The sequence below is a fragment of the Haplochromis burtoni genome, unplaced genomic scaffold (genome assembly GCF_018398535.1).
Source record: "Haplochromis burtoni strain Fernald_Lab_line unplaced genomic scaffold, NCSU_Asbu1 Contig_38, whole genome shotgun sequence".
NCBI classification, from domain to species: Eukaryota; Metazoa; Chordata; class Actinopteri; order Cichliformes; family Cichlidae; genus Haplochromis; species Haplochromis burtoni.
Genome location: NW_024582399.1, coordinates 1194271 through 1217382, shown reverse-complemented (window position 1 = coordinate 1217382; position 23112 = coordinate 1194271). Strand labels below are relative to the sequence as shown.

Genomic DNA, 23112 nt, shown 5'->3' with positions numbered 1-23112 from the left:
GATAGATAGATAGATAGATAGATAGATAGATAGATAGATAGATAGATAGATAGATAGATAGATAGATAGATAGATAGATAGATAGATAGATAGATGGGGGGAAAGCTCCAGTAACATGAGACTGTACGCTAAGCAGAAGGAAGGAGCCCAGTGGCTAGTGAGTGTCAGAACCACTGTCTAGGATGAGACAACAAACATCCTTGAGTACATCAGAGTACATCGAGCTGGACTGATAGCAGAGAGGAATGTCTGTCCTGAGTATGGCATGAAAATCCAGAGTTAAAAATGTGATATGCCCCCTCAGGGTGGTGAAGAATTACCATGCTAAGATCCTACTGGTCTTCCAGATACAGACAGACAAACTGATAATGGCTAACTAACCAGACATAGTAGTGGTGGAGCAGCAGAGGAAGACAGCCACAGTGATAGATAGTAGCTATACCGAGTGACAGCAACATCAGGAAGAAGGAACACGAGAAGCTGGACAAAAACAAGGGCTCAGAGAAAAGCTCGAGAAGATGTTGAGGGTGAAGTTACAGTGGTCCCAGGGGTAATCGAAGCACTCAGTGCAGTGACCTCAAAACTGGGTGAGTGGCTCCAGCAGATCCCAGGAACAACATCCGAGATCTCTGTCCAGAAGAGCGCAGTCTTAGGAACGGCAAAGATAAAGCACAGGACCCTCAAGCTCCCAGGCCTCTGGTAGAGGACCCGAGCTTGAAGAATAAAGACCACCCTTTTTATACATATATACACAAACAGCTGATAATCATCTTCAAATAATGTCAATTTTACAGCCTGAAATACAAACTACTGACCTAAATTTCTTATTTGTTTGACACAGTTTTGAGGTCTACACTTTATTCCCTTTGCTAAAATTACTTATGCCTCACTCATACTATCAGCATCTAATTCTTGGTGGGATGTATATTATGCCATATTTTCAGGGGTAATTCTAAAATTGTAAACTGTAAAGACACCAGCAACATCCATCTACATACATAAATCAGGACATTGTTTTAAACAGAAAAGGGCTGCAAAGAAACTAAAACAAACTCCTGATTTTAGAATTTACACTTCTAATAACGTTGTTGTTGATGTTTTATTAAGCGGACAGAGTTTATTTTATTTTATTTTTACGATTACCGCACGTGTTTCTGACGTAGACAACTTCCGCCTCGGACGTCACCGCTGTCAGCAAAGATGGCGGCGTCCTGTGTGCGGACCGTGGGCTCGTTTCTGGGGAAATGTATGACATGCAGCTCGAGTATAAACACAGTCGCCACGCAGGTAAGCCAACAGGTAGAATTAACGTAGCGTGTGACATTTTAACGCGTTATTTCACCTTTAACGCACGCGAATATGTTTAAATAAAGGACGAAACAGCCTCGTCCTTGAGTTAGCGGCTTCTAGCAGGGTTTGTTAGCCAAATCTCCGCTGACGGATATTTAAATTAAGAACCTGTCACCACGTCTGTAGTTTCATGAATGTGCCACAGTCGTTGAGGTGCTTTATGTCAGTTTACTGAGCTCTTAACTGTAATTCGGCTGTGTTATCGAGCTGCCCTGGATATTTGTCTGACAATAATGGCTCTTTTCCCCCCGTCCCCAGGTGCTGCTGAGCAGGCAGGTATGTGTGAGCTCTGCCCTGTGCAGGAAGAACCTGGCGGCCGCTGGACCGGAGAAGTTCACCGTGGAGTACATCCAAAAGCAGGTGGAGGAGTACGAAATCGGGAAACGCCACCTGGCCAACATGATGGGAGAAGATCCCGAGAACTTCACCCAGGAGGACATCGATGTAAGTTTGCTTTAATTAGAAAGAATTTGGCAGCAGCTTCTAAAGCATCACACATAGGCAGGATGCTTTATGTGGGAAATAAAGGATAAAAAGACGAGAACGGCGAGGTTTTCATGTGATTTCTTTTGCACTATTTTAAGCTTTGAACTGTACATGACATAGTTGGGGATTTGGGCAGGTGACCCTAGACTAGGGCTGCCACAAACAATTATTTTGATAGTCGACTAGTCAGATCATGCATCCATTGGACGTAAAACGTACAGCTTATTGCATCAGCATGTCTGCTCTTATATAACTATCATTAGCTTAAAGCTTGAAGTGTTTAAGGTATGTGCTAACTAAAAATAAAGAGCAGATGATAGTTTATTAAGCTTTTATAGAAATTTGCAGATTGTCTCGGTGGAGTTTAATAAACTCAGCCGTCTGCTCCTTGCTATCTAAAATATAACAGGACACCGGAGTATATTCTCGACCATCTCACACTTCTGATGATCAGTTGTCTGCTTGACGTTTATTCAGCTGTGTAAAAACTATAACTTTCATCTCAGCCAAACCGATTCACTCAGGAACAAAACAAAAAACTGAAAAAAATCAAACAATAACATTTTTAAGTTATCTAAGTGACTTATATATCATGTTTAACCTGAGTAGTGAAAGACGGCGGTGGGTTTGAAAACAATTTGCTGGGAGTCCGGTGTTTTTCGCAGCTCTAGTGAGCGTTGAACCCCGGCTAGCTATCGAGCTAGTGGGTAACAGACGTCTCTGAAAACGTCGGAGCGCTTTTGAAAATATGTGGTGTCTTGATAAACTGAGCAGATATTTGAAGTTTACACAGTTACATTCTTGCCTGAAACTATGTTAAACGTTTATTTTGTGACCCAGAAAGAATAATAAGAGTAATATTAAAACTAGCTAGCTGCCGCTATTGTTGGAAACTGAGGGCGCATTTTTCGGCTGCATTTGGAGGAGTCTTCGAATTTGGACGTAATCGGCCTACAAATGCGGCCTCAGGAGGATGCGGCCCTGAATTTGGACACAGTTACAATACCGGACACTGCTTCTTCGTCTTTGGGGTTTAACGGCAGCTGGCATCCTTGTACATACAGTGCTGCCATCTTCTGTTTCAGTCCGTTATTACACAATTAAATCCTACTACTTATTCCTGCATCTTTCTTACAAAGCTTCAAACTAGAGCAGGGCGATATAACCAAAAATATTTATCACGATATACATTTGAAAATTTGCGATAACGATATAACTGACGATATAATTGACACTAGACAAAATACTTCACAACTCCACAACTTCATTAGTGCAAAAAACCCCGTCAATGTATTTTCACTTAAACAAGCAGCTGTTTTTTTATGTGCATTAAAGTTATATAAAAATGTAACGGTGCAAATTCCTTGCTGACAGTTTAACCAAAAGGCATTTCCAGTGGAAACTGGCCGACATATCCTCAGCATAACTATGTATAATATCCACAAAATTTAAAAAGAGGTTATACACACACAATACGGTAATATTAGGCGCCTGCCTGCGATAGCCGTAATTCTCCGACAATCCATCAAGCGGTGCGGTTTTGTAGCTTAGCAAAGTCGTACTGAAACATTTGACAGATTTTCAAGCGCCGTGTACGACATAAAATCGTTTCGAGGTCGGTAAACACAACCAGAATTCATACATAAGGCACACGGGATTATAAGGGGCACTGTCGATTTTCAGAAAAATCAAAGGATTGATTTTAAGTGTGCCGTATTTTCCAAACAACACGGTAATAACGACGGCCCGCTAGCATGCGCTATCAAAAATAGTGCTTTGTTGTGTATCTGACGGACGAAAGCTAAACCAGTTCCACACCAGTGAAGTTGCAGCATTTTTACAAACCAATTCTGGTTCATCATTTTCATTTCACGATCCGCTTTCGCTCTTCTCATTCTGCGTCGCCGCCATGTGTGTATGTAAACATAGGCACTGCGCATGCGCGTTTTACCCATATTCTATCGCAATATTTCATTTTCCTATCGTTGCCCAAAATTACACCGGTATTACCGTGAACGGTATGATATAGCCCAGCCCTACTTCAAACGACGCGTCAACTATTAAATTAGTTGTCTCCGATTTTGATAGTCAACGTAGTCGTGACTAGTCGACTAATCGTGGCAGCCCTACCCTAGACAAAAGGCTAATCCTCACATTTAAGATTACAACAACCACCCTGCAGCCACACTTACTGCTGAACTACACACCTGCTGATGTCTCCTCGTGCTCTGTGTTTCCTGCTGCCATCTTCAACAGCCAGTCTTTTAACCTTTTTACACCCAGTTTTAAATGAGCGTAATGCCATCTCGTTTTGGGCAAACTGCAGTCTTAGACCCAGATCTTTGCTTACCGTCCATCTGACATTTTCTTTCACTAAAAAGTGTCTAATCCCATTTGGATATGTGATCCTAGCTAATGAAGCGATTGAGTTTAAGGGACTGTACGTATGGCATTTGCTGACGTTCACTATATTAAATTGTGGAGTCTGTTTATTTTTTCCCACCTCTCTAGACATTAAAACCTCCAGATCCACTGAGCAGATGACATATTTCTATCACATCTCAGTCAAATGCTCAGAAAGCCACTAAATGTGGATTAATACGCCACTAAAAAAAGTCCCAAACAAACTGTGGTTGACTCCTGTTTGTTTGAATTTCCTTTTTAGGAACATTTCTGTAAATTAAAAACAATAAATTTTGGAGTCTTTAGCAGTGAACAGTGAGCTGTAAATCTCTGAAATGCTGAGTTTGTGCGGCAGTGTAGATTCCTACTGTAGCATGGTGGCTTTGAATCCACCGTAGGCCATCTTTGGTATGTCGTTCCCCCTCACACCATCCTATCTGGCATTACAGGCAGAAGTTTGATGCGTTTAAAGCCTCCACTCTTTGTCAGCATCATTAGCGTCGTTTGGCTCCACGTGCAGCAGGCAGGTGTGGCCGCGTCTGTCTAATCCACTGCATCATTGCTATTAGCAACGCCCTTAAATGCACCCAAAGCTTGTTTGTGATTTTTCTTTTTTTTGGCAATACATTAGCCCTCACTACTCTAACCATTTAGCTCGATTTCCCACCCGTCCCTCGTCCGGTCCCCAGTGCCCCTCACAAATAATGAAGTGAGCTGTTTGCGCCAGGCTGTGAAAGCCGAAGCGACGGCCAGCAGCCTGGACTTGGATGCGTGGAGGGAAAGAGGAAAATTTGGGAGGACTGCAGAGGTGCATAGTGGGGCACCTGAGAAATCCCTGCGCTCCAGTTTGGAGTCCAGACTCTTCAGGTGTGACGGTGATAAAGACCCGGGGAAAATCAAAAGGATGTTTGCAGCCAGGAGGAGGAATTAATACAGAGCGCAGACCCAGAAAGGCCCAAAAAATCTCTGATTTTTTTATTTATTTGGGTTTTTTTCTTTGTTCTGGGACTCGGGTGACTTTTTGAGCCAAATTTACTTGCAAGTAAACGAGCACTGAAACAGTTAGACAATATTTAATAGATTAATCATAAATAAATGAAACCTTTTTCAGGGAACTGTTTATAAAGTGCTTAGAACATTATCAGGTTAAACAAAGACGAATAAAAGATGATTTCTGATTTTAGAGGTAATAAGGAGGCTGAAAAAAGTGTCACTAACTGCAGTTCCTCTAATGGCTACGAGGCTGCTTCCGATAGTGAGTCAGTCCCCACATCATGTTAAAATTTCCAAATAGGCTAGCTTCTCCCTTCATAGCAACTGTATAACTCATACATATGAATACAGATAAAGCTTAACTGCCATTCAAAAAACCATTCAAGAAGTTTGTGCTTTAGTTTTGGTCGCGTTCTTGTTAGCGATGATCACAATTTTTGAATATTCAGTCATTAAATTATATATAAATTGTCCATGCAGCTATTTATGATCTTGAAGCTCATAGTTTGCTTGTTTTTAACTGGTTTCTGCTAAGATGTAACACACTGCTACAACCAAAAGGCGGCAGTAGTGTACCTACAAGCTGTTACCGGTAAGAACTGAAAAACAAAAATTAAAGAATGTACCAGTTAGAGATTATCTGCTATTGTACGAACTGTATTTGAAAAAATAAAGGGAAAAGGTCTACCATAGGCAGTAGGATTCCATCTTTTATATACAGTCTCTGGTCTTTAGTCTTTAGAAGCTGAAACTTGAAAAAATTTGTCTTATTTAGCTAAACTGATTTTTGAAAAAATTATACATTTGAGTACATTTGTGGCATCTCATGCAGCTGCGATAGTGTTAGTCGAGTAAACCTATATTAAACTGGCTGCATTGGGGGGAATCCAGCATAGGACCCTCCCAGAACTGGAAGGCTGCTGAGTGCAAATATAATAGTTAAATATGAATTTCTGTCTTTGTATTTTTTATCACAATTAATTGCTGTATTATTAGAAACTGGTTTCATGTAACGGACAACTTGACTCCATTCAGTTGTCAAGTCGGCTGTTATGGCAACTTTTACGGCAGGTTTCAGCGAGTGTTGAATTGTTTGACAATCTCAATAACTGAAGTGAGACAACTTTATCTTATTGGATGAACAGATACTGGCAAAGTCTAACTTTGAGAACATTATTTGCAGTACCTTACTTTCCGCACTATAAGGCGCACTTAAAATCCTTTAATTTTCTCAAAATCGACAGTGCCCTTTATAATCCGGTGTGCCTTAAGTATGAATTCTGGTTGTGCTTGCTGACCTCGAACTGATTTTATGTGGTACACAGCGCTCAAAAATCAGTCAGAAATGTTTTAGTACGACTTTGGTAAGCTATGAAGCCGCACTGCTTGATGGATTGTTGGAGCATTATGGCTATTGTAGTCAGGAGCCTGGCAGAGTAATCTGGGTCAAAAAACCGTCCTCTTCAGGTCCCGTTGCTGCTTTACCAGGTGTAACAGTTAAGTTTAACATCCATGAAAACAGAATTTATGAAATTCAACAGAGTTAGAAGTTAGCAGGAAGTTAGCTCGCTAGCTTCTACCTAAACATGATATAGCATGTTCTGACTGAGAGATATCTGAAAGAATTCAAACTTACAGCTCTGCTATCACTTCCAACATAAATGAAAACAGAAAACTGAACAGCAGTGACTTTTTTAGGGTTGCTGAAGTTGGGCTAGCTGGTATATAATGATGTGCTACGCCATCGCTAGCGACACAGCTACGTTAGCATAATATAAACACAGTGAAGCTGGAGGACGAATGCTAACCTTTTTCCACTCAATAAAAGTCAACGGGAGACCTCCCCAAATGCAATCGCATGGCAGGATGCTGTAAACAGACCAAACTTCAGTCAGGAGAACAACTGAGATAATCCATCCACAATATGAGGTTAGTCATTAATATACTGCAACAACATGGGAATAGAGCAGCTGTGAGAGAATTCAGCATTGGTGAATCAATGGCACAGAGGTGGAGGAAGCAAGAAGAAAAGGTTGACTAAAGTTTGACTTATCTGACTGTTTTGTTTCACTTAATGCGCCTTGTAATCCGGTGCGCATTGTGTATGAAAACAGACCGTTCATTGACAGTGCGCCTTATGGTCGTGAAATACGGTATATATTATTGCAATACTCGAAATATTACAAAATGTTAAAAAATCTCACAGATATTGAATCGTGCAGTGAATTTGTGAAGTTTTGAATCTTCACTCGTGGTTTTGTAGGTTTAAAATAACTCTGTTCATCTTCGTCTTTGATCTTTTCCTCCACTACTGTCTGTCCTGTTGCAGCTTCCTATTTCACCATGAAGTAAAAAAAAATATCTTTGTGCGCTGTGGCTCTGCTAAGTCGTCTTTTCCCCTCTGTCACTCCGTCTTTCCCCCCTCGGGGAGCTCTTCCACATCTCTGTCAACTCTCTGGGGACGCACAGGTGCGTCTTCATCTGTTCCTCGTCTTTCCCTTTTCCTCCTCCTTTTATTTTTTTTCCTACCCTTTAACTTCTCCTCACTTGTCTTCCTCTTCCTGCCTCTCACAGCTTTAGCGCAGACATTTCCCTCGACCGGCCCCCTTTTTTCTTCCTACTTTTCCGTCGTTTTGACAACCTTAAAGGCAGCAACCTGCTCTCTCCCCGCAGCACCTGCTGCCTCGCTAATTGAACCGACAGAGAGAGCAGGACAGGAGGAAGAGTGCAGAGATGGTGGGATGAAGAGGGAGAGAGATGAGCAGGCTGTCTTGATGAGGGGCCTTTCTTCCCTCACACACACATTTCCAATGCCATCTGTAGCCCTGCTAATAACACACACAGCAGAGGATGAACTCGGAGTGAACTGTTAGACATCCACAGTGTCCTCTGTTCGCTGTCAACAAAGCCTAAACTTGTGCCTTTTCATGCTTGTTTTCTCCTCTAACTACACGCACACACACACACACACACACACGCGCACACACACGCGCACACACACGCGCACACACACACACACCTTGCTCGCCTTTCCTTGAACCCGCAAGCAGCTTGCGCCTCTTACTCTGTCACTTTGTTGGTGTGACCTCTGTTGTGTGGACATGTCAGCGTTGTCATAATGTGCCATCATCTCTCAAACTGCCATCTCCTTTTATTTATTTATTTATGTATTTGTTTGTTTGTTTCTCTGTCTTTCGCCCACAGAGAAGCATCACGTACCTTTTTCCCTCCGGCCTGTTTGAGAAGACAGCTCGGCCGCTCATGAAGGTAAGACTGCACGGTTTAATTTACTTGTTGGTTAAGCGTTTCTCTTTTTTCCCCTATTTACTTCCATTAACCTGTCGTGGCAACATCTTTTAAATTAGGCTATTGCTTCAAGGCTTTTTCACATTGTCAGGAATCTCTGTTTAAACAAAACGAAAGACAAAAATTGAATTTTACAAAATGATAAAAATGCTCTGGTGAAAATTCTCATCTTTGTGTTGTTTGGGTCGGTTTCAACCCATTTATAATATGAGACTATAAAACAGTGCCAAAACTGAAATCATAAACACACTGTGAGGTCACTAACACTGTCAGAGAGAAGTTAGGGGTTTCCCTCTTTACCTGTTTGTCTCCTTCCCTGAACAAACAGCCCCCTTTATCCCCACTGCTCCAATCTAAACGTCCACATGAAAAGGTACAGACATGTAAGGCATGTGCAGACCAACTCAGTTTAGTTGCTAGCTTTCACAATACACATCTCCAGTTTGTAGCATGCAAAAATAAGCAGATTTACAATAAGCCACGCTGTGGTTCATCATATCTGGACACAAAACATTAATATGGATGAGCCAGTTTCTGTGGAGGACGACGATGTAGATGATCAACCAGTGGACACAGATACGTCTGATTTTCTTTACCATCTATGATATTGGACAAGAACTTCTCAGGAGGACACGTTCCATGGTGGGCACAATAAAAAGAAAAACAAAAATAAAATCTGAACTGGGACAGGGCTCCACTTTCTTCAAAACCAGTTTTTGTAGACACCAGCACTGTTGTTTCATATTGTCCCAATTTTTTTTTTGCCCTTTTCTTAAAGGAAATAGGTAGTTGAAATATTAAAATAGAAAAGAACAAATGAAACAAATTTAGTTTAGAGATGGTCTGTTCAATTTACCTGTTTTTTTTTTTGTCCTTTTTTTAAAGATTGAAAGGGATGTAAAAAACAAACAAAAGAAGCTTAGTGCTGAGTAATTTCTCTAATGTTGGTGGGTCTACAGTGGAAACACAAGCAGCAGTTTGATGGAACGCATCAGTTCTGGTGCTTTTATGATGAAATGTCCTTGATCTTTTCAGTTTGACCTCAGGTAGGTTGGTAAATTGTCTCGTTCACTGTGGTCACCAGTATAAATATAAACATCACGAGCACAGGTACTTGTCTGGTACATCAGTGAGTTTGAGGGGTAAACAGAAGCAAAAGATGGTTCCTGAGTAGAGCTCAGGAGTGGTGGCTTTTAAAGCTCTACACATCACCAGTTGTTTGATTTTATTTATTTGGGTTTTTTTTTTTACTGAAACAAATCTGTTTTTATTTCCAGCATCCTGATGAAATCTTTCCCAAGCAAAGAGGTATGTAAATCTGCTCCTGAATGCATTTTTTATTCATTTTTTTTAACTGAGGGTTTCCAGAGCTGATTCACTTTCCTCTCCATAAAGCTGTCCAGTGGGGAGCAGACGGGCGGCCCTTTCACTTCCTGTTTTACACTGGCAAGCAGTCCTACTACTCCCTCATGCATGTGAGTACGGCAGTACAGCTGGAGCAGCGAGCAGCGCTGTCAGTTAAACCTTCATCCCCCTCAAATCCCCAGCTCTTCCTCACCTGCTCCCTCCCTGCTTCCCGCACCCTCGGGTCATATCCTATTCAGACAGAGTGAGTTGAAAGAAGACGGTGCCGTTCCCTGGAGGAGCAGCGAAGTCAGATCCTCTTTTCCACGCAGCGGTGTGAGGGAAGAGGTGGGAGAATAGGGGGAGGTGAGGCGAGCAGGAGGTCAGAGGTAGTCCAGCTTAACATGCGAATCTCAGGGGGGAACCTGCTGCAGAGATGGAGGCTTATTTTCACCTGTTTGGATTCATGTTGAACCTTTTGAGGTCATCTTTCATCTGTCATACCGAAGGTTTATCTGTGTACCATGAATTTACAAAACATAGTACCAACAGTAGTTTTTATTTATGTTTTTATGGCATATCCTTGAGTCTGTTTCTGTACTTACAGTCTGAGGTCAGGACTAACCCACAATCTGCTGCACGACTTCCTGTTCTTCTTGTAGCTGAAGATATTTTTTATAGCCCTGCATGAATGTAATTTTTTTAGCTGGTTTTCAAACTGCAGCAAAAGGTTGTTTTTGTAATATAGGCTGCATGTCACTAATGCAGTTCTTGTCAGCTGATGTAGTTGTTGGAAAATGCTATGAACTTAAGTATTTATAGTATATATATTATATTTATTTCCCTGCTTCAGCTGCCATCAGACAACTTCTTCCACCAAGGAAGTAAAGCTGTTACACTACACCAGATGCCACGTCATGTTATTCGCAAACTGTTATTTATGACTTGATTGGTTAGTTTTTCTTTTGTGTGGAACAGAAACCAGCGCGTTAAAACTGAAAATCTGGATGTAGCTTCCCAGTCTACGTCCACACATAAATGGCATTTTGGATCACTGAAAATTGAGCTTTGGAAAAACTCTGGCCAGGGTGCAGATTTTCAAAAAATTGTGCGCTCTGTTATTGTTTGTGGGCTTTTGATTGGCAAACATTTCTTCACGGTGAGGGTTGCATCATTACCTGTTGGTTTTGTACACTCTTGACCGTCCTTAATGTTTTGCTTTTTGACATAGACTGAGATATGTTTTCAAAATGAACACAGAAAAAACTTTTCTGGATGATTTTTTTTTTTAAATGATTTTTTAAAATCATCCAGCCCGAGGATTTATATCAGTCAACCATTTGGATTTTATGAGTATAAAGCATTTGAATATGAAGGGTAGTTCCCGGATACTTTTAGGTGACCTTGTAAATCTTGTTAATATCACGCATTTAGTTTTGTCACTGTTTAAAACAAGTTTATGTGCAATAGCAGATTTCTAAAATTTATCAGAAGCCAACTGCAGATTTGCAATGGTCAGATCAAGGGAAGAGACGGTGGCATATGAAATGGTGTCTTCTGCATAAGACATTGCGTATGACAGAGATAATATTGTGTAAAGAATAAATAAGAGGTCCAAGAATGGATCCCTGTGGAATACCTAATCACCCAGCCCCCAAATCTCAGCAAACAAAACTAATGGAGGATTTTATTTTTGTTAGGGCTCTTGAAGACTTGTGAAGACTTTTAGCACAAAGGAATTCACAACACTGTGACAGTTTTGGGTTTGGTTGTTTTGTTTTTTTTGGGGGGGGGGGGTGTTGTACCTGAATATCCGTCTGTTGTGTAGGTATTCATTGGTCAATATTGGCGTTTCGATAATAGTTTTGTAAATCTTCAGCTTTTAATCTAAGCAGTGAGCATCACATGTCATTTTCCTCCAGTCTTAGTTATCAGGAATGGGACTTGCTAAGAACATGGACATTCCTGCTTCTGCTGCTCTCATAGCGCTCATACCGAGGCTGTGCACCGTGTGACAGAATAAAAGTACTAGAGCTTTTGTTGCATCTAACTTTCCCCCTCGGTGATTATTTTACATTTAAATACAGCTGAAATCACAGCACAGACAGCCATTATCTTTAATTCAAGTCTGGGGTGATTTCCTTACCTGATGTCGCAGTTATATAATCAGACACAAGCCCACCTGCAGAGGTTTATTGTTTAAGCTAATTACAGACTCTATTTTCTTCATGTGGAGATGTTTATCATCTCACCTCTTCAACTTGACATTGTGCGTTAGTTTGCCTCGTTGTTGCAAACTTAACAAATTTGTCACTGGGTTTTGCAACTTTTTATATCATTTTAGCAACTTTTCTTTAAATAAGCACATACACAGTCACAGGCTGGCTCACTGACCTTTAACATTGTGTTGTTCAGTCAGTCTGTCCGTGTAAACAGAAGGTAGTCGAGGCTCCAATCTTGGCACCCCAGTGCTGGCTTTCAGATCCTTAATCGTAACTCTTTCCCCCGTAAACACAACATTTGGTGACCTCCCTGCACCCTTAATGAGGAGTTTTGACACCTCATTATATCTCAATAAAGATTTGGTTTTCACACCATTGGAATAGGTTGAGTTTTTCCAAGGGTAGCTCCGTACTCCGTAAGCAGACACCACCCTCACTAACTTCTGATGCACCCGGGCATTTTGTTCTTTGAGCAGGCCTGAAATATGACAGAAACTGCTCAGTTCAGGCTTTCAGGGGGCACCAATTAGCACTTACATACATACTGATTCTCATTCCCCTCATCCTCTTCTGTCTGTGTCTGTGTACATGTGATGTTTGAGGGTGGCTTTGGGATCGGCTTAGCCTAAGCACCCAGACCTGCTCTCTGGGTGCTTACTAAACATACCAAACAGGACCTGTCTTCCTGTCTTAGGTTCATCTACTACAAATCTCAGAGAGTTCGAATATCAGTGGTCACCAATAGTCAGACCAATATTTAAATTTGAAGTCAAGGTCAGAGGTCAAGTTTTCTGAAAATCATGTGAACACGGTGACTCCAGAAATGAAATATACAAACATTTCAAGCCTCTAAAAGTGAAGATGAACCGTACACTGGTGTTGAGACCACAAAAGAGGGAAAATTTTAAAAACTACTACAACAGAAAGTAAACGCACATCAGCAGTATATCCAGACTCCACTAAGAAAAATAATTTCAGGGCATTTTTGTCCTGCAGTGCCGAGATCATTTGTATTAAAAATAGATCAAATGATGTGTTTGGCCTGTGTAATAGCAAAACAGCCGTTTGAGACAAAGATACAAACACAACAGAATTTTAAAACTCTTTTGATTGGAATAAACGGTGTAGTTTTATTTTTTTTATGTCCAGGATTCGAGTCCCATCAAAGGTGTCTGGTTGTCAGGCTTTGTCCCGCTACGGGGAAGACCTCCTCCTCGGGGATTTGGAGGGAAGCGGGGCTGGGCGATGAAGAGGAGGATGAGTGGGGCAGATGAGCAGGCACACCGTTCACGCTTGTTCTTCTGTCTGATTGTATCTGCAACACAGAGAAGGAGAGAGAGAAGAGGGGGATGATATGTGAATATTTGTCCCCACACACACACACACATCGTTTTGCCCTGCAGCTGTAATCTGCACCCCCTGCTGTGGGTTTAAATAGGTATGTCAGACATGTCTGTCTTTCCCGTCCTTCCCATCCTTTGCCCTTTACCCATCTTCTCGCTGTCTCACAAGCCCCGGGAGCGTTGCCAGGAGGGGGCAGTGGCGTGTAAAGAAGCAGCCTTCGTGCTCGGCTGCTCTCCTCTCAGCCGGCGTGGCACATTAACCTGCTCGCTGCTCCGCTGAACCCTTTATGGCCACAACTCCAGGGAGGCCCGAGAACTCGCCTTCCTTTTCCACACGAAGACCGAATAAATGCTGGTAGTTAATGCCTCGTTCTCACGTAGCCGGAGCTCTGAACGTGCATTTGAAGAGCCTTTATTGACTGTCTGTCTCTGTAACAGCCTCGACTTAAATGTATCCAGATACTGCCCCACTACTCCGCCGCCACCTCCTTTCATCCCGCCAATCCATGCGAATTATTCCTCGCCATTGTAGGAGCCAGTGTTTGCACACATGTAACTCAAGCTGCCTTCTCCTCTCGCCTTCTTTTTTCTGATTTTTCTATTACTGTATTTTTTTTTTCTTTTTGTAAAGAAAATTGGTTTTTCCTTGATGTTTGCTTGATTTTCTTTTTCTCTCCTCCTCCCGTACCCCTCTGTCGCTGGTCAGAGTGGCAGCGGATTAGGCACACTCTATCAAGAAGGAATTAAACAAACATCTGGTGAATAATTGACGGGGAAATGAGTTCTCACCCAGGCGCTGTGTGGCTAAGGTGGGGTGGGGGTGGGGACTGCCTCAGGGACGTGACCAGCATGCCCACCCTCTCCTCCTTCTCTTCCCCCGATCTTACTCTACCGTCTGTCTGCCTTTCTGTCTGTGTCCGTCGCCATGACACATTCTCCCCAGGTTACCCCCAGCGCGGCATTGATCCGCCGCTCAGCGAAACTCTAGTGTCGGGTATTTAACTCCAGATTTTTTTTGCTCCTTCCAGCTCTGCTTCAGTTGTGCAGCACAGTTGCTGAGGTCAATTTTACTACACAATACATGAGCAAATGCATCATGACATTACAAACTGACTGAAATTAAACTGTAAAGAAAACTAATAGAAAATTAGTAGAAAAATAGAAAAGAGTTTTTATCCTTTAAAAGTGTTTAGGTGTAATCTACTTTTATTCTCATTATTTTTTAGGTTTTTTTCCACTAAAGGCTGATATGAAGTTCTTTATTTTCAGTTTCTCAACAAGGCTGCAAAGAAATTAGCATCTTTTACACTAAAGTCTTGAACCATCTGGGTCTTTAACTCTACGCTCACTGGTCAATTCATTAGTTACAGCTTCTTTGGAGAGGAAAAACCCAACAATTAAATGGCCCCAATATGAGCAAGAACCTGGCGACTGTGGGAAGGAAAAACTCCTAACAGAAGAGAAACTTCCAGCAGAACCAGGCTTGGGGAGACGCGGCCATCTGCTGCGACCAGTAGGGGTGACGAGAGTAAGACAGGACAAGAGACACACTGTGGAAGAGATTAATAATGACTAATGATTAAATGCAGAGAGGTGTATAAAGAAAATATCCTCCAAACCATTACACCAGCAGCAACCTGAACTATTGATATAAGGCAGGATGGATCCATGCTTTCATGTTGTTTGTACCAAATTCTGACCCTACCAACTGAAACTTGCAGAAGAAATCCTGATTCAAATCTGCAAAACGTCTATTGTCCAGTTTTGGTGAGCCTGTGTGAATTATAGCCTCAGTTTCCTGTTGTTAGCTGACAGGCGTGGTCCTGTGTGGTCTTCTGCTGCTGTTGAGATGCTCTTCTGCACACATTGGTTGTAACGAGTAGTTTCTTGAGTTACTGTTGCCTTCCTATCACATGGAAACCATCATTTTCAGCTGACCTCTGATGTCACCAGGACATTTTCTCTTTTTCAAACTATTTTTTTGTAAACCCTGGAGAAGGTTGTGTGGGACAATCCTAACAGATCAGCAGTTTCTGAAATACTCAGACCAGCCCATCTGGCACATGTCTAAAGTCACTTAACAATGATTCAGTTTGACGCTGAGGTGTCTTAAACTTGCAACTCTGGTCACAGGAAGTAGTCTGTGTAGAAATCCATGTGAAAATGAGCCTCCAATTATGTCCTCAGTAAACTCTTTACTGATAAATCTATGGTCTCAGTCTCTTGTTTGAAGACTTATTTAGTAGAGCATGAGGTTTATTTCATAAGCATAGAGTCAAAAAGAAGGATGAAGCTTCAGGGCGTCACTTGTGACGTTTAGGTTTAATTAAACAAGATGTTGACAAAGAAATCTGTACCTCATCCATCTTTTATTGTGCAGAAATGATCAGTAACTGTACACAGAACATTCAGACTTTGACTTTCATGCTTTCAATGAGTTAAATGAGCAAGATTGTGCCAAAAATCAGCAGCGGGCGATGTAGGTGTAAAAGCTGTTAGCAAAATAAAGAGCAGTGAATCAGTGCTTTATGATCATGCCACAATGATTTCTTTCTAAAGCACAAATCAACCCTCATACACCCCTGCGCTGCCCTGCCAGAAGGTGCTGTGCGGATGTAGCCAATCAGCAAGGTTTAACCGTTCCTCTGTGGCCACAGAGAAGAGAGTCAGACAAGTGCTGTGGTTATTTTCATAATCCTTTTGGCGCTTTAGACTTTAACAGAAGGAAGAAAAACAGCTGCCTGAAGGAGGGGAAAAGACTTCCTGGGAATGAAAGTTACTTCCTAAACAGAAGAAAGGGCTTTTGGGCAGATCACTCCATTTCCATCACTCATTAGTTGTTCAGTCTATGAAATGGGTAAAATAGAAATGGAATGAAAACTTTCTCCTCTTCTGGTTAGAATACGGCTGAACGTTTCCTCGTTCTCAAGAGCTTTGGTTGGATTTTTAGGCCCCATGTCAGTGTTGATGTAGGGCTTAAATCTGACTGTGGAGGGCCAGGATGGGCAATGGAGAAAGATGTTCCCCTTAAAATCCCGTTTTCAACCCTGATTTGTGTTCAGTAAGATTTTTCTATAAGACTGAGGAAAGCTTTTATTGTTTTAGGATCTTTATGGCAAAATCCTGAAAATCGAGAAGCACCAAGACCGTCTGAGGGCCAAAGGACTTTTCTCCCAGGATTCTCAGCTGATGTAAGAGGAGGAAGAGTCCACAATCAAAAGTCTTTAAAGCTGTTTTGGCAATTTGTTTTTTTAGTTTGCATCTCTTCCTGTTTCCATTAGCTCTCTCGGCCCAAGCCGGTGGCTGACAAAGGAGGAGCTGGAACTGTTACTAGTGGAGACCATCTCTACTCATGATGTAGGTTTTATGCTTTTTGTCGTCCTATTTTGCACCTCTTTTGTGTCCAAGAGTTTGATTTGCATTTTTGTGCATTTGTCTTCAGTACGACCGTTTTATCAAGCTAATGGAGCACATGCTTGGCATGCCGTACAGCAGCACGGAGGAGGAGTTCGTTCAGCGATACCGTCGGCTGCTGGAGGCTCAGTCCTTGAAGCAATTGGTGCCACTGCTGGAGAAGGATGAAAATGGTGTGGCCTTCAGCACCGCGGAGGGTAGGTTCACAACAGCGATGTGTTTCTCAGAAGTCTCAGAAGTTTTGAAAATCGACCAAAAAAACAGTTTAACACAGAAAAGGAACCTCTCAGTTTAAGGCACGTTTGGTTGATTTCACCCTGGTATGTCCCTTTTAATGTGGCTTTTTTGGATCTGTACATGTGTACTAGAGGTCAGCATGCATATTCTGTATAGAAATAATGGCCACCCTCACCACCTGTTGTTTTCTTGTCATAGTGGAGCCAGTTGACCAGGCACAGCCATCACAAATGGATAAATTAGCAAGACCAAAACTGTTTTTGTAGCAAGATGTAAACACGTTAATCTGTGGCAGTGTGTGGAGATTCAGTTTTTGGTATTTCTGTCTTGGCTAAAACTCTGATAATGTGACAGTGTGAGCAGATTTAGCCAGGCTTAAAAACAAATGCAAATAATTTCATTGCACAGTTTTTGTGGAATTCAGAGTATTTGGGGGAAATTTAAAAAAAAACAAAAAAAAAACCAGCATGATTTTATTGTGCTGAGCAAAGGTCTTGAGCCCCTCCTCAGTTCTTTATATTTTGCTTTCAAAGAGCCAGACTAGTGTTTTTTTAAGTGCTCTTAAGCATTAGTTCTCCAGGCTCTCTGAAGATTCATTCAAAAATGAAAAAAAGCTCTAGCTAAAGGGATGAACCAGTGTTGTTAAATTGTATCTTTAGGCACTTTTTTTATTAGCAGCCTGTCACAAAAACACACAATTTGTACCCCTTTCTTTTGTTTAATCTCTGAAAAATTCCAAAGATAACACAGTTTAAGATTAAATAGTATCATTGCACCAAAAAGGGGATTCTCAAACAGCTGTTAGCTAAAAACTTGGCATATCTCAGCATGGTGTGCAGGGTGTTCTTAAAAAAATCGAGGACACTGAACAATTGGAGGACAAAAGAAGTTTCTGGTCTAAAAAACTATTAGTAGATGAAATGTCAATCAATCAAAGCTTTATTCGTCACATCAAAGCTTTATTCGTCACATCAAAGCTTTATTCGTCACATGCAGGTTGCCCTGCAGTGAAATGGGACCCCCCCGACCTTACACATATAGCACAAACATTACATGGGGATACAGGTCGGAGATTGGTAGAATCAGAGAAAAAACATTGAAATGTACACTACAGTGGGGAAAGTACAAGAGGAAAAAAGAGACCCCTACTCATGCTGTGCTTCCATGGTAGGACAGCATGAGAACAGGAAACAAAAAACTCCTTTGCACAAAAAAGCACATAAATGTCCACAGCACAACATTGTGAAGACATGACAAGCCACAGGGGTGGGTGGGGGGTGAGGAGTAATCCGAAGAAACACAGCAGCCACCCTGCACAGCGCTATCATTCCAGCGCGGCACACAGACCCGCCGTGTTCCCTCGCAGGAACAAGCATCGAAGGCGTTGGAAAGGGAGGGGGGATGAGTGAGTGCTTATCAGTGTAAGTGTATGTGTGTGCGTGTCCATAGTTCAGCTGAGACAGTGTCCTTCGGCCTATCAGGCTAAGTAAACAGTCCTCCAGCCAATCCAGGTGTCCTTGCATGGGATGGGAAGAACACAGTCGTTATCAGGGAGTGATTGTTCGGCTCCAGCCTTGGGCCTGCAGCTGGCGCGTTATGGGGGTCCGCAATGTTCATGTTGATTTTGTTAATTTTCATGCAAGCAGCCCAGGAGAATTTTTCAGGCTGCTCTTTAACACTCCGACACTGGCCTCTCGATCTCCCGTTGGAGAGTCGCGAGCCTCCCCATGATGGTATCAAACTTCTGTTCCATGGTGTTATCATTCTTTTGATTCTGAGACCTCACAACTGCAGTGATCCGTTCCGCGATGTTTTCCAACTGTCGCTCAAGGGTCTCATTTTGAGCAGGCCTCTCTCTGATGTTATCCCCCCATACGCTCAATGGTGTTGTTTTGAGCCTTCACAGCAGCTGCAAGCGTCTCCAAGGTGTTGACCATATTACGTTCATTGTGAGAGGTTGCGCCTCGTTCCATTTTGATTCCAGCGGGCAGCCTTGGGGGGGTTTGAACAGCCGGTTCCGCTCTCTTATTTCTCCGATAAACCAGGGCTAAGCCAACTCCGATCAGCATGAACCCTGTTATCATGGTTCCGAATAGATAGATATCTTCAGCGTCCTCGATCGACAGTCCTGCCAGGCACATGATCCTCCAGTTCTGCCACCCGTCCATCGTGTATCCGGCAGGGAAAGTCACTCCAGGGCACTCAGGTTCTCTCGAGCCCAGATTTCTCGTTGAGAAAAGGGTGTCAATAGCATTCAGAGACCAGTTGATCAAATCCATAGTTCTCTTTTAGGTTTAGAGAACGACAGTGGGAGGCTATTCCAGGGAAAGTAATGTATCATGTCGAGCTGGTGAGTATTAAGAATCAGAAAATAATCCAGCAAAGACCTGACACAGAACTTGAGAGATGCATCTGGACCTTCAGCTCATCATCTACTGCCATTCTTAAGGAAGGGAAACAGGGAGAAAGGGCTGAGGCATCCCATATTACACAAGAATTGGACTAGAAATCAGTGAAAATGGGTCTGATGGAATTGTTTGGTTCAAAACATCATCAGTATGTACGGAGCAGGTCAGGAGAGAGACCACTGTAAGTGTCTACATCAAATAATCATCAGTCTGACACCTCCTGGGTATCAATTCCTTCTAATGTCTGATTGAGCCCATCAATGAGGGTAATTTCTGCTGAATTATCATGCTTCATGCCTCCCTCGCCTAAACAAAGTGTTTTGTTTTCTTGCTACATGCGAGACCAGGTAACTTCCTCCATTCCCAGTCATTTCTGGGATGATTTGGAAGGTTAAAAAAGGTAACCTTTGTAGTAAACTTGCAAACATGACACTCGTGTCTGAAGTAAAAAATCAGACTGTGTTTCATTGTCATTCTCAGGTCGGAGGAAGACATCAGACTCATCAGTGATCCTGCGGGACTGCGGCTCAGGACACATTACCGTCAACGGCCAGGACTACCTCCAATACTTCCCCGTGCTGCAGGACAGGTGAGGAGAGCAGCACGAAGGTTTCCACTCTGAGCAAATAAGCCTTTCCACCTCACAGCTTCTGCACTGCTTCATTCACAGATACCGTTTTCCTTAAAATGCAAGACGCGATGGGTTTTACTCTCCACCCTCCACCCCTACCTCTCCAAAAAAAAAAAAAAAATTAAAAAGCAGCTTTTTCACTCTTCACAGCATCGCCTCGTTTTTTATTTATCTCCTTGTAGTAAGTTAATTACACAGTTGAGTGATTGTGTGTGTGTGTGTGTGTGTGTGTGTGTGAGTGAGTGTGAGAGAGAATGTCCAGAGCTGGTGTTGTCACGCAGTGTGAGGACGGGGCTGTAATTGGAGCAGAGAGGTGACAATTGACTTTGTCAGCAGCTATGGGCCATTCAGCCTAAGACGCCATCCAGAACACAGACACTTTCTTTTTCTCACACACACACACACACACACTCTTATCCTCTTCCTGCTGAGTCAGAAGTTACTCTGTTATATGTGGTGGTGAGATTGTAAAAGAAGGCATTTCACAGCGCCGGGATCCTCTACGCTTGTCTGAAAAGTCACCCAACCAGACATTAAATTAGCTAAGCCTCCGCCGTTGATACCGCTATCTGTTAAATAGTGCACACTCCTGGTCTGCCCATTCAGCCACATTTCATTCTTTCACCTTATTATCTCTTGGTCATTTTCTCTTCTTCTTCTTTTTTTTTTTTTTTTTTAAAAATACCTCTCAGAGAGCAGCTGATGTTCCCGTTGCAGTTCATGGGCGTGCTGGGCCGCTTCAACTTGGAGTGTAAGGTGAGCGGTGGCGGCAGGTCGAGCCAGGCGGGGGCCCTGAGACTCGCCATTTCCCGTGCGCTGCTCAGCTTCCTGTCTGAGGGAGATGGGGAGGCGATGAGACAAGGTGGGTAGTTTTGCTTTGTTTTGTTTTGTTTGTATCTCCTACGGCAGCATCCTGTCTGAAAACTACTACCACTGATATACTTTTACAACTTGGGATTAAAAGAGTGCTCATTCACCAGCTTGTGCAGCTGGTTTTAAAAATCTTTGGTTGGATGGACATATCTAAGCGTGGTTTGCAGTGTGTCCTTAAAATATTTGAAGAACTGGACAAGACATGTAAAGCCTAAATAGACCGTATCTGAAAAGCATGTTCTCTCTGTCAGTAGATTACATATTACCTTTACTGGGTTCTGTTTTCCTAAGCATGGATTCGGGAAGTCTGGGGGTCTACTTGGGTCCCAGTCACGTAAAGTTTGTCGTCGGATGGTTAGTGCAAAGGTCCTGTTTGGTTTTTGTTACCGTGTAGACTTCTCCATAGAGAATTTACATTACACACTGACTTTAAAGCAGCATAACAGGAATGACTGCTTGGCCGTCGTGTCTGCAGCAGTCTGTTTGCAAACCTGAGGATAACCTAGGCTTTACCCCTCCCAATTAAGTGCACCGCCTTAGCTATGGCAGCTGCCATGTTTTAGTCAGCAAGGAGAGATCAACAATATTAAATTTAGACTGTACCCCATAAAGGCCACACCCGTTCGGCATGTTTCTACTGCTGTTTGTGTAAAAAGGGAAAACAAACAAACACATTTTGTAAACTGTAAATGAACATATTTGAATAATATCAACACTTAGCAATAAAAAACAGAGATGGTTACCCCAAGTCACTCAAGTCACCGTTCATCTGTAGCAAGAGTTCTCAGACAGCAAAGCAACTCTAGAAAATTTCCTGTTACTAAGCACAGCTGTATTTTGCCGTTGTTAGCCTCTGTTAGCTGATGCTAGTTTCACTGAGAATAAAGTTTCACTGAATTGCTGCATTCAGACACTTAGTTAATAAATTTTCATACTGTATGAGAGTTTGTCACAAGGAACTTGGGATTTTCAGGAGGCACGAGCCTAACATTAACTAGCATAATGTTAGCTTATAATCAGCTGTTGTTGTTTAGCCGGCTCGTTGTCACCAGGAACCGGAGGGTCACGTGTCTAATCTGCTAACATTAAGTAATTTGACAATAACGCAGAAAAGTGCCATCAGATTTTGAATCTATCATGCAAGGAAGCATCTGATAACATTTTTCAGCATGACAATGATCCCAAACACACTGGTAGTGCAGTAAAATCAGAGTTGTATAGAAAAACATACAGTGGAACACTATCAGTCATGAGTCGGACCTCATTATTGAAGCAGTGTAGGATCATGTTGACGGAGAACAGAACAAAGCACAGTATTTTCTCCAGAGTTTTCTTTCTTTTTTCTTTTCTTTTTTTTTCTCAGCTAACCTTTTTTATTAGCCAACTATAATAAAGTAAAGTTATTTAGTCTTGAATTTATTGTGTAGTTTTTATCACCTCTGGTTTTCCTGAGACCACAAAGCTCCGTGACAGCTGGTTGTTTGCTGCTGTGTTTTTTGTTACTTAAATGTTACCGTGATCTTCCCTACCATAAATATTTATGTCACTCTCCAGTCTCATAAGGACTACTTGTGTTATGACATGCATGTACTAATGAACTAATAGATACATAAAAATTTACTCATCTGCGCCTGTGTTCAGTTATATTTCGTTCTTTTCATTTTTTTTTTCCACAGCTGGTCTGCTGACCCCCGACCCAAGAGTGAGGGAGAGGAAGAAGCCTGGACAGGAGGGAGCACGACGGAAATTCACCTGGAAGAAGCGCTGAGGGGCGGATCAGTTCCACCTGAGCTTGGATATGAAACATTCAAACTGACTTCTGACATCAGTGAAACTGCTTTATTTTCTCTCCAGAGGCGATGCCACTCTGTCCTCTTTAAGCTCTTGGTGCCAAGTGCTATGCTTTCTCACATGGTTTTCATGATGCACCTGCTGCAGGGAGCTCCTTCAGCCACCAGATGGAGACATGTTATAAGAAATTCATAGTTTGGACTGTTTATCTGTACATCAATTAATAAATTAAAGGTTTTCTATAAAATATAAATAAAGGTTGTGATATTTTGGCTTGTTTTTTTTGTTTGTTTGTTTTTAATACAATTTAA

At 42.2% G+C, this 23112-nt stretch overlaps 1 protein-coding gene across 1 annotated transcript; it reads left to right on the top strand.

Moving 5' to 3' along the window:
* The first annotated feature begins 1162 nt into the window (after positions 1-1162).
* On the top strand, positions 1163-23073 carry mrps9 (mitochondrial ribosomal protein S9). The gene is made up of 11 exons (XM_005920158.3): positions 1163-1287; positions 1609-1794; positions 8437-8499; positions 9816-9846; positions 9934-10013; positions 16553-16638; positions 16729-16804; positions 16890-17058; positions 19987-20095; positions 20830-20999; positions 22687-23073. Exons 1-11 carry the CDS (start codon positions 1201-1203, stop codon positions 22776-22778), a joined length of 1149 nt encoding a protein of 382 aa, XP_005920220.1. The 5' UTR covers positions 1163-1200; the 3' UTR covers positions 22779-23073.
* Positions 23074-23112: the final 39 nt, after the last annotated feature.